We start from the raw sequence: 12,419 nt of genomic DNA, 5'->3' as shown, positions 1-12,419 counted from the left end.
CCCATGGCCATCTCTGTCTCCAGACCTCAATCCCATTGAAAACCTGTGGGGTGAGCTGAAGAGGCAAGTGCATAAGAGAGGACCCAGGACTCTGGACAATCTAGAAAGATTGCGAAAACAGGAATGGTCAAAAAATCCCTGTCTCTGTATTCTCCAACCTTGTGAAATATTATAGGAGAAGATTAAATGCTGTCTTATTAACAGCATGGGTGTCAATAATTGTGGCACACATGACTTCGTGTAAAAAATTTATTTCTTAATGTGGGATTTTTTTCGCAATAAATAAATGTACTTCAATTAAAGGTTGGATTTTTCTCTTTTTTGTGTTGTGAGCCTGTATTTTTTGGGAAAAAAAAGAATTTATTAGAAGCCTAAGGACACGTCTCAACCAGGGGTGCCAATAATCATGGAGGGCACTTTAAGTTGTGGTCTGGTAACCTGAATCGCCCGGGTCGCAAACTCCTCGAAAGGACTGCCCGTACACTTTCTAAAATCACTGATGGTGACCTTCCACAGCTTCATACTATCTACTCAACCAGATCTCTATGGAAAGGTGCATCCGTCATCTCTTATGACAGCGACCCATCTCACCCCGTTTTCACTTCTGCCCTCAGGAAAACACAACCGGAGCCTCTCCACTCTTGCAGTGTATAGGACAATAAATATCTCTAATCTTAATTATTATAATAAAAGAACTAGGCATAATTTATATAAAGTAACAAATACGGAAAACCGAGTATAAAAACAAAACAACTGAAAAATCACAAAATACAATCAAGTATAGGCCTATAGAGGAAAAGGATAACTATCAGTTAAACAATATTCCATAATTAAATTTACAAGTCTATCTGTAGTTCTTTTTTCACATACTTTAAGGCAGAGACGTCATTATTCAAGTCACTTGACATTCAAAAGCTAAGAAAGAAGGAGTAATATTAAGATGCTTACATTTATGTAAACGACGCCTCTTTGGGCAAGAAAGCGTTTATGAGGCATAATAAACGAGACTTAAACCACTTCCAGCGATTAAAAATGGAAATACATGAGTTAATTACCATGCGGATATAAATTAATTTACAAATGTGATATGTGTATCCTTTCATTAAATTGTTTATTTTAATAAACAGCTATGAAATGTAAACACTGTCTTTAGGAATGATACCGTGTCCCGGAGCGCATTTTGATGATGTAATTACCGGCGGAAGACAGGAACTCGTCTAGTTCTCACGATATTACCCCGCTGTCTCAGCGGTAGTGGTTCCGGAAGCTCCACGTCAGTAAGTTTAGCACTGCGGCTCTGGCCTGTACTGGGAAAAGCTTTGGCTGAGCAGAGCTCTCCGTCGAAATCAGGATGGTAAATATTAACAAAATTGTGTATTTTTTTCATACGCTAAAGATGTATGAGATTTTTTTCAAGGCTGGGATGGCAAATTTCTTCTCGTATGTCATTATGTAGTCGCCAGATGTGTCTGTCAGACAAGTGGAGATCAGCAATAGAAGCGATTTATGGCAATAATACTTTCATCTAAAGTTAGAATGTTCAACTAAAGTTTACAACTTGATTGGTAATATTAAAATGTTTAAAATACGTTTTTTTGTAAAGTGATGTTGACAGTAACAATAAATTAATGTTTGCGTTCACAGTTACTGTTTTATGAATTAATGAGTGCTGCAAAGTGTTTTCGTAAACTGCCAAAAATATTATGATGTAGTTATACAATACACGTTTGGGAGATCTGCCTTTAGTATTGTGTTTTGGAGAGTACAAACCTGAGTCGGCGGAGACGTCTGTGATTCTTTACTTGGCTGAATTTCTTCTGTTTACTTTGTCAACACTAACACGTTTTCTTGAAAAAGATAACATTTGGCATCGATCACTTTTTATACCAGTTGTCTGTTTCAGTTTGGTTCGAATGGGTTTAGTATCTATCCTGGCAATCTTGAGCTCAAGGCAGATCTCGGCGATCAGCTATTCGCTGGTCCAGGGTAGAGCAGATCTGGTTTGTAAAAATGTTTGGTGTGGAGCTTTGTGACGTTGCCCTGCATGCAAATATTATAAAACGCCAATTTACATCTTATTGTTCAGTCATTTGTTTTCTAAATTTTGTTGGATCCAGGGTCATAGAAAGCCTATTCTTTTTTGTCTGTGTGTCTTTTGGTTGGTATTGTCTCAAAATAACTGAAAATAATACGACATGCAAGGATTTCTTTGTACACATGGCAGTAAACCTGAACTTGCTCATGCCAGCCCATCTCGGGGCATACTCGGACACGCACAATCCAACACGCATAGTCACTCACCCATACCGCTTTATATTAGCGATATTAACTTGTGTACAAAGACACAAGGAGAAAGTGCAGATTCAACACTGGCAGTGCCCAATTCTGGATTCATAGAGAACTCTGCTCCTGTGACAGTATTCTACCTTAGCTAGTACAAGAACATTTAAGTCATTGCGCAAATATTTGTAGTTCTTGTTTTCAATCATAAAAATTACTGTATAAAGTATATTAAATGTAACAAAAATATGTATTAATACATTTCATAGTTAGTTAATCATTGTAGTTTTCTTAACCCTTTCAATATTTGCCATTTTGCCTGTTTATTCCTGGATAGATTAATTTAGCATGTTTTGTATTGATTATCTGACATGTTAAGTGTAATGAAATTTGCTTTAGCAGTTGTTAGATTTTTAGCCTGACACATCCTCCAATCAATCAGTTTTTAGAATTGTTTGTAGCTCTGAGTATAGAGTATAGGTACATTAATTCATTATTAATATTTTTAAAATATTTGAGAATAAACCATATGAACTATTATGCAAAGTTTGAAGTTAGTGCATTTTCCTTTTAACTTTTTTATAGATATGTAGGATTCATACACCAGATGTTAATATTTCACCTTAATGTTTTTTCCCATCCATTACATACTATGTCAATTTTCAGATTTAGAGAAAATGTAAATATATAGTTCTTTTTATTCAATTTTCCTAATAGTTTCCTGTTTTATATATGTTTTGTGAAAATATGGTCATGCACTTGGGAATGGTGGATTTTTATTTTAGAAAATTTTACATTAAGGTTATAGACCTTGGAAATCAATTTAGAGAGACATTAAACATTACGTTTGAATTATGGAATTTTATCACGTTATGTGAAAGATCTATGGAATGGAAAAAAAAACGGGCGGCACGGTGGCGCAGTGGGTAGCGCTGCTGCCTCGCAGTTGGAAGACCTGGGGACCCGGGTTCGCTTCCCGGGTCCTCCCTGCGTGGAGTTTGCATGTTCTCCCCGTGTCTGCGTGGGTTTCCTCCAGGCGCTCCAGTTTCCTCCCACAGTCCAAAGACATGCAGGTTAGGTGGATTGGCGATTCTAAATTGGCCCTAGTGTGTGCTTGGTGTGTGGGTGTGTTTGTGTGTGTCCTGCGGTGGGTTGGCACCCTGCCCAGGATTGGTTCCTGCCTTGTGCCCTGTGTTGGCTGGGATTGGCTCCAGCAGACCCCCGTGACCCTGTGTTCGGATTCAGCGGGTTGGAAAATGGATGGATGGATGGAAAAAAAATCTTTTAAGAATGTAAGGAAAGTGGAAGTGTTATGCACACTTGAATAAATGTAGTGTTAAGATCTTTTATAATTGTGATTGATTACTTTTATTATCCTTTAAGTACAGTTGTTCTGACACACAAACATAATCTCAGTCTGTTAAATTAGTACATGTATACACACACCGGCCACTTTATTAGGTACACCTGTTCAAGTGCTTGTTAATGCAGATATCTAATCTGCCAATTATATGGCAGCAACTTAATGCATTTAGGTATGTAGACATTGTTAAGACAACTTGTTGTAGTTCAAACCAAGCATCAGAATGGGGAAGAAAGGTGATTTAAGTGACTTTGGACGTGGCATGGTATGGTTGTTATTGCCAGATAGGCTGGTCTGAGTATTTCAGAAACTGCTGATCTGCTGATATTTTCATGCACAACCATCACTAGGGTTTACAGAGAATGTTCTGGAAAAGGGGAAATATCCAAATATCCATATTTTCTGATTGAAAATACCTTGTTGATGCCAGAGGTTAGAGGTGAATGGGCAGACTGGTTCTAGCTGATAGAAAGACAACAATAACCCAAATAACCACTTGTTACAACGAGAAGAACATCTCTGAATGCATAGCACATCGGACCTAGAAGCAGATGGGACGATAGAACATTTGGAAAATTTTGCCTGGTCTGATGAGTCTTGATTTCTGTTGCTATATTCAAATGAAAGGGTCAGAATTTGGCATCCTTCCTTGTATTAGTGGTTCAAGCTGGTGGTGTTGGTGTAACAGTGTGGGGGATATTTTCTTGGCACACTTGGGGGCCCCTTAGTACCAAATGAGCATTGTTTAAATGCCACAGCCTGCCTGAGTATTGTTGCTGACCACGTAAATCCCTTTATGACTGCCATGTACCAATCTTCTGATGGCTACATCCAGCAGGATAATGTTCCATGTCTCAAAGCTGAGATCATCTCAAAGTAGTTCCCAAAACATGACAATGAGTTCAGTGTACCCAAAAGGCCTCCACAGTCATCAGGGGCCTCATGTATAACGCTGTGCGTAGAACCCACAATATAACATGGCATAAGCACAAAAGCGGGAATGTGCGTACGCACAGAAAAATCCAGATGCAGGAATCTGTACGTACGCAAACTTTCACGTTCTTCCACTACATAAATCCCGATCAGCGTGAAAAGTAACGCACGTGCACGCGCCTTCTGTCCCGCCCCAACTTCTCCCAGAATTACGCCTCTTTGAATATGCAAATCGATATAAGTAGCCTTCTGAGAAAAGACAATGGGAAAAGCACGGAGGAAAATATAAGAATTTCAGCGAATACCAAGTGGAGGCAAAGAAAAAACGTACTATTTGTTGGTTTAAACAGTGGTATAATCAACAAAGGGAAGTTGATTGAGTGACAGATTGTCAGAGAAACTCAAAAGCTCAAGTTCACAAAGTCGCACAGTGCCCGAAATAAAAAAAGAAATCACATATCAAAGTTGCCGTGAAAAGGCAAGTTGTAGCCCACCGTCTGAGTGTCATAAGAAAGCTTATTAGGGTACAGACAAAAAAATAGGCACACAGTGGGAAAAAAGCACGAAATGTCAACTTTAATCTCGAAATTTCCACTTTAATCCCGTAGTTTATTTTGCCATTAAAGTAGAACATCATAAACTTCATCTTAAAATCGTTTAATTTACTAGTTTCTCAAATCCCATTGTAACTAAAGTAGGACGTTAAATGCTTTGTTCTGTATTTGATCTTCTTTGTGCTCTGTGTATGAATCATTACCTGCTTCTTAAACGGGCTTTCTCTTTCTCTGACAGGACACATAATCCATTACATTCGTGATATTACAGCTCTCTGAATAATTAAAATACTGAGATGTATATATGATATCTTTTTCATGATGATAGGAGTTAAAGCATGTTATTAAACATGGGAACACGGTGGCGCAGTGCTTGTTCATATCTCACTAAAGAGGCTTGCTGCGCCATGCGTGACCTTCAATGACATAATTTATCACAGCAGTACTGTCTCTTTCAAACGTACTAACCTCCAATTCCTGTCCTTACTTTTCTTTCTCCAAATACCCAATCGCCACACAATCAGCTATGTAATAGACGTGAAGCCATTTGTAAGCTTAGAACGCCAATTCTTCAAAACTTTTAAGGAACATTGGAATATCTTCGTAGTACATGTTTAATTATTCTATCCGTCTATCTTTCCAGTGTCGCGTCAGCGCAAGAATACAACGCAATGCAGGAACAATCCATAAACTAGCTAGCGCTGCGGCACCGTGTCCTCACATGTTTAATTATTAACAATACAGATTATTTAAATGAAGTTAAAGTTTTATCTCTATAATATAATCAACATATTTTGCTGTATTTCATCATAAAAATGAATACCGTCATCATATGTAAATATGAGCTTTATAAAGTGGTGCAGGTTGTGCAATATTATAACTGTAGGGCAAGTGAGGTAATTGTACTTATAAGTAAACAGTTCTACAAGGAGCACTTGATGGACTGATTGAGTGCGTTTAGAGTTCTTGGGATGAAACTTTTTCTAAACCGCGAAGTCCGTACTGGGAATTCTCTAAAGTGTTTTGCCGTGGCTGAGTCAGCATCTGCTTCATGCTGTATACCGATAATTCTCTTTCTGATCAGCTGCTGCTGTGATTCCCCACTCAGATACAGTGATATAAATACTCTGAGTGGTGCTGTGAGAGTAATATGGAAAAAGATGATCTGCTGTGGCAACCCTTAACGGGAGCAGCTGAAAGAAGAAGAAGATGCAATGAGAGTTACAACGCTAAAGCAGTTATGGTATTTGGAATACTATGGCTATTCCCCGGACCATTATATTGCTGCAGGTTAATTACAATCAGATGCATTACACTAATAAACAATATGCAGTTAGTTTCAGTGTATTTATAAAGCCGCGTCAGGAATGTGGAGCTAAGAAAGAAAGGGTGACCACACAGGAACAGTAGCACTGCTTTGACGCTGGGTGCCGCCAGTCTGCAAAACCGAGCGGAGAAATTGCGTACGCCAAGGTATGAGGTACCGTGGAAATGTGCGTGGCTTTACACCAAGTTTAGGTTTTATACATTGCGATTTGAGCGTGGAAATGTTCGTACGCAACATTTCTGTGCGTACGCACCGTTTATACATGAGGCCCCAGATCTCAATGTAATTGAGCACCTTTGGGATGTGGTGGAACATGAGATTCGCAACATGGATGTGCGGCCGACACATCTACAGTAGTTGCATGATGCTATCACGTTAAAATGGACCAACATTCCTGAGGAATGTTTCCAGCACCTTGTTGGATCTATGTTGCAAATAATCACTGCAATTCTGAAGGCAATTGGGGGTCTAATGCTGCACTAGCAAGGTGTACCTATTAAAGTGGCTGGTTAGTGTAACATGATATTAGGCACAGATAGGTGAAACATAAGCTAAAACATAATATAGTACTGCAATATCTGGTTAATCCTAAAGAATATGTTATGGGCCATTATATTGCTCCAATTGTTGAGAAATATTTCTTTGTTGCTGTGTCATTTATTGAGCAGTTGGCATTGTTGCTCTGTCATTTATTGAGCAGTTTAATTTAAGTGCGGATAAAGTGGTTCCGCCCAATTCTAAAGTGATGCATTTCCTCAAAAAGGACATGATCCTAAAAGCAGCTGTTTAAACAGTTTGTACTTCTTGTCTGGTTGCTAGCGAGCCTGGATTGGCTTACATAGTTGTGAAAAGTAATCACATAGTGTAATGTTTAACATGAAATGAGTATGCAAAGTGGAATTGTCAGAGTAAATGTGCGGGCATGGCAGAGCAAGAGGCAGATAAAGCCATGTGGAGCTTTATAAACGGAGCAATAGAAGGTTGGTTTGGCATTGGATGGTGGTTTCAGTTGTGCTTTCCACACCAGAAAATTTTAAAACCCCAAAACAAATTTGAATGAGTTTTATGTTGTACAATAGTAAAGACATAGAAAAAAAAATATTTTATGTCATTTATTGCTCTACCTCAGACAAGACTATTCTGGAAAAGGTATATGTACCTTTAAGTGAACTTTGCAACATAACAATGACCCTAAACATACTAGTATATCCACTAAGGAATGCCTTAAAATAAAGAAATGAAGGGTTTTGGAATGACCAAGTCAAAGCCCAGATCTAAATTCAAGACATCCTTGAAGCATTGCACAGCCGTAGGAATTCTGCATGGAGGAGTGGGAAAACTTTCTCCGTCTGTGTTTTAGGAAATGCAGACTTGAGGGGCCAATACCAGTTATTAGAGCCAAGGATATACTTAGTTTTTCCACAGGCAGAAATTGCATATCTGTTCAGTTTTAACTGAGTAAATAATTGGAAAGTAAAATTTAATTTTTTTTGTTACATTCCCTTTATCTAAAAATACTGTTTAAATGAGCATCAAATCTGAATATGTCCAGATATATTAAAATAGAAAAAAATTATCATGGGGTGAACTTACTTACTTTTTGACATAACTTTAGCACAGAAGTACTGTATTTATTAGGAATTATCATGATTAGTAGTGCTGAAAAAGTGGGCTAACCCCACTGTAGGATCTTCATATAATATTCTATTGTGCATTGCAAATTAGAATTTGGATAGTGTTATTACAGTGTAATTACAGTGATTAAAAGGGGATTCTTATTTTCAAATCTCACTTGTACAATGGGGAAGTCTCTGTACTCAGAAAAGAATCAAAAACACCCATGAATTTATTTATAACTACGTACAGCAAAATACCTTGATGATGAAACTGTTGTCATACTACATTCTAGGTTCAATTTCTGTAGTGGAAAAATGCTGTCCTAGTAATCTGATTAATATGTGATTTAAAATTCAGGTCAGAGTCAATAGTTACCCCGAAATTCTAAAGTACAGCCTTTTTTAAATGAATTTTACATTTTTTCATTTTAATAAAAAGTTTTTGTTACTCTTCAGCCTCTCAGACTTGACATAAAACGGAAGTTAACAGCTCGGTCTGACCGAGTGAAGAGCGTCGACCTACATCCAACAGAGCCGTGGATGTTAGCCAGTCTCTATAATGGCAGTGTGTGCGTGTGGAACCATGAAACTCAGGTAATGAGCTCTGTAAAGTATTTCTTGCTAAAGTATTCTGTAAATATGTGTCTTCTACTCCACCATAAGCATTTTGTTTTTACATTTTATTGCATTTATTAAAAGCAAGTAACATTCCATACAAGCAAATGAAACTTGACATAACTAAATTCAAATCAGCACCCACCTATGAAAAAGAGAGCAAGGTCAACAGCCAGAGTAAAACATTAACAGTAGAAAAAAGGGAGAGAGGATCCTTTTTCCCAATATAAGTACTTAATTACAATATAATTTCATATGCAAATGATTGTCAATTTCTGGTTCAATTATAGACACTTGTGAAGACCTTTGAGGTGTGTGACTTGCCAGTCCGAGCTTCGAAGTTTGTTGCTAGAAAGAACTGGGTCATTACTGGAGCAGTAAGTGCTTTATGAAAAAGTCTGCAATTTTTTGTAAACTTGTAAATTTGCCATCACATTAAAAAATTTGTTAATTTCTGTTATGTATAATCTGTTTTTGTAATGATCATATTTGTGTTACAAACACAGTAAATTATTTTCTTCCTTCTCCAAAGGATGACATGCAAATTCGTGTATTTAATTACAACACTTTGGAGAGAGTACATATGTTTGAAGCACATTCAGATTATATCCGTTGTATAGCTGTGCATCCCACACAACCCTACATTCTGACCAGCAGTGGTAAGATTTATATATTCTCTGAGTGTGTGTGTGTGTGTGTATATGTATGTATATGTATATGTATATATATGTGTGTGTGTGTGTGTGTATATATATATAAATTTTGTTTTTGTTTTTTTTCCCTTTAGCCTTTCCTATTTATAGGTTTTTATAAATATTATGATAAAAGATTTATTTGCTTTTAAGTTGGGTTTGCAGTGCAAGCAGATTTCTATGTGTTTTACTATTCTGGTTTCAACAGTAAAAATATTGGTCGCCCAGAACTAGATTTGTTATCTGCATTCTTCATGTTTTCAGCGTAATGTTCTATACATTTTTGAAATAGAATTTTCAAGCAGGGAAGATGTATTTCATGATGCATGGCTTCAGATATATCTTCCTTCTTGCTATGTGTTTACAGAAATGTTCAATATCTGTGAAAAATTGTTTTCTTTTGTAGATGATATGCTAATCAAACTTTGGGACTGGGAAAAGAAATGGTCTTGCAGTCAGGTTTTTGAGGGACACACTCATTACGTTATGCAGATTGTTATTAATCCCAAGGATAACAACCAGTTCGCTAGTGCATCTCTGGACAGAACTATTAAGGTAGGAAATGCAAAAAAGAATTGTTGTTCCCTTCATTTTCCCCCTTGCTTTAAACTTCTAAAATGATACGCTTGCCTTTTAGCACTACCTATTTTTTGTTGTTACAGGTTTGGCAGCTTGGCTCCTCCTCTCCAAACTTTACCCTAGAAGGTCATGAAAAAGGTGTCAACTGCATCGATTACTATAGCGGTGGGGATAAACCATACCTTATTTCCGGAGCAGATGACCGTCTTGTAAAAATATGGGATTATCAGGTATTCATTTTTAATGTTTTGTGTTAATAAAAGTAAAATTGGATACTATATATAATCTTTTACATGACACACTTTTTTCGGTCTTTAACAACAAGAACAAGACGTGTGTACAAACTCTGGAAGGTCATGCTCAGAATGTGTCTTGTGTTAGTTTCCATCCTGAACTCCCTATCATCATCACTGGTTCGGAAGATGGTATGTAACAAAAGACATTTTCATTTTATTATACGTGTATTTATGGTGTCTTTAGTTAATTCATGCTTTATTTAATTCATATTGTAACACAGTGCTTTAAAGAATCCAGTTGTGTACATTTAATTTGTTTTGGACATGTTTTACTTTAAGGCACTGTTCGTATCTGGCATTCAAGCACTTACCGGCTGGAAAGTACACTAAATTATGGTATGGAGAGAGTCTGGTGTGTAGCTAGCCTGCGTGGCTCCAACAATGTAGCACTAGGATATGATGAAGGCAACATTATCATCAAGGTGCCATATTTTGAAACTAATATCTACTTAACTTTTGGAAACTTTCAAAATGATTTATAACTACTTCTACTTTTTCCATTCACATACTTCTAATACCTTTCATTTTTTTATTTTTCTTCCCCACCTGAAGCTCGGACGTGAGGAGCCAGCAATGTCTATGGATGCCAATGGAAAAATAATTTGGGCAAAACACTCGGAGATTCAGCAAGCTAATTTAAAAGCTATGGGTGATGCTGAAATTAAAGATGGGGAAAGACTGCCTTTAGCTGTAAAAGACATGGGAAGCTGTGAAATATATCCACAGACAATTCAACATAATCCCAATGGCAGGTAAGGCAACATTTTAAAAGTTCTGGAACAGTACATTTACTCCTATAGATCCTAGATATTTGACTTATTTTTCTCACTTGGTGTGTTAGTTTTTTTTTCTTGTATATCTTCATCTTCCTCTTCCTCATGTTTATATGGAATGACATTAATGGTGTTTGTTTTACTTTGCCTTACGCGCTCTTATGTTTGCTCTGTTGCTATGTTATAGTGCTATTAGGTATGATGGTAATAGTTATTTGAGTTTTTGTTTTTTTTTTTCTTTTTTTTTTTCTTTTTTTTAATACATAGTTTTGAATGCAACATTAATAAGGTGAATACCACAAGTTTCTTAATGTGTATTGTGAAATAGTCTCTAAAATGTTTGCAGAGGTTGTTTCCTTTATGTCAGTTGAAATGTTTAGATATCATGACCCATCTTTATCTTAAACTTTAATCTGAAAGCTTAGTGGGATGCTTAATATAGTAAATTACAGGAAAATGCTTCAGTGCATAGGTTGCAGAATTAGTATTAAGTATAAAATGTCAGATTTGTGTCCTTAAAATAAACTTCACTTGAAATGTAGATGAATTCTAGTTCATAGTTTCTTTGCTGTAGTATCCAAAGTCACATATTGACAATTGAAGTCTCCTAGAACCATATGCAGATAAATTAAAAAAAAATCCATATTCTTAGACCTAAAATGGATAGTTAGTACCTTTTTGATGTTTATTAAAGGTTAAAGATCACATTACAGTAAATTAATCACAGTTCACTTCATCCATAAAACTCAAAATCATCCTGTGCCCAGAGATTCCATTACAGTAATCCCTCCTCCATCTTGGGGGTTGTGTTCCAGAGCCACCCGCGAAATAAGAAAATCCGCGAAGTAGAAACCATATGTTTATATGGTTATTTTTATATTGTCATGCTTGGGTCACAGATTTGCGCAGAAACACAGGAGGTTGTAGAGAGACAGGAACGTTATTCAAACACTGCAAACAAACATTTGTCTCTTTTTCAAAAGTTTAAACTGTGCTCCATGACAAGACAGAGATGACAGTTCTGTCTCACAATTAAAAGAATGCAAACATATCTTCCTCTTCAAAGGAGTGCGTGTCAGGAGCACAGAATGTCACATAGATAGAGAAAACAATCTCTAGCAAACAAATCAATAGGGCTGTTTGGCTTTTAAGTATGCGAAGCACCGCGGCACAAAGCTGTTGAAGGTGGCAGCTCACACCCCCTCCGTCAGGAGCAGGGAGAGAGAGAGAGAGAGATAGAGAGAGACAGCGTTTGTTTTTCAGTCAAAAATCAATACGTGCCCTTCGAGCTTTTAAGTATGCGAAGCACCGTGCAGCATGTCGTTTCAGGAAGCAGCTGCACAAAAGATAGCAACGTGAAGATAATCTTTCAGCATTTTTAGACGAGCGTC

The 12,419-nt window shown here is 37.0% G+C and overlaps 1 protein-coding gene across 1 annotated transcript in view; it reads left to right on the top strand.

Moving 5' to 3' along the window:
• The first annotated feature begins 1,230 nt into the window (after nucleotides 1–1,230).
• Nucleotides 1,231–12,419, top strand: part of copb2 (COPI coat complex subunit beta 2) — a 31,301-nt gene continuing 20,112 nt past the window's right edge. The window contains exons 1-9 of the mRNA XM_028794389.2: nucleotides 1,231–1,354; nucleotides 8,530–8,667; nucleotides 8,979–9,065; nucleotides 9,221–9,347; nucleotides 9,787–9,935; nucleotides 10,043–10,189; nucleotides 10,285–10,384; nucleotides 10,535–10,677; nucleotides 10,808–11,007. Coding sequence (XP_028650222.1) covers nucleotides 1,352–1,354; nucleotides 8,530–8,667; nucleotides 8,979–9,065; nucleotides 9,221–9,347; nucleotides 9,787–9,935; nucleotides 10,043–10,189; nucleotides 10,285–10,384; nucleotides 10,535–10,677; nucleotides 10,808–11,007 — 1,094 coding nt within the window. The 5' untranslated portion in view covers nucleotides 1,231–1,351. The remainder of the gene's footprint in view (nucleotides 1,355–8,529; nucleotides 8,668–8,978; nucleotides 9,066–9,220; nucleotides 9,348–9,786; nucleotides 9,936–10,042; nucleotides 10,190–10,284; nucleotides 10,385–10,534; nucleotides 10,678–10,807; nucleotides 11,008–12,419) is intronic.

This window comes from Erpetoichthys calabaricus, chromosome 2 (assembly GCF_900747795.2).
Source record: "Erpetoichthys calabaricus chromosome 2, fErpCal1.3, whole genome shotgun sequence".
NCBI classification, from domain to species: domain Eukaryota; kingdom Metazoa; phylum Chordata; class Cladistia; order Polypteriformes; family Polypteridae; genus Erpetoichthys; species Erpetoichthys calabaricus.
Note: the sequence above shows the minus strand (reverse complement) of the source record. Positions and strands in the feature narration are given on the sequence as shown.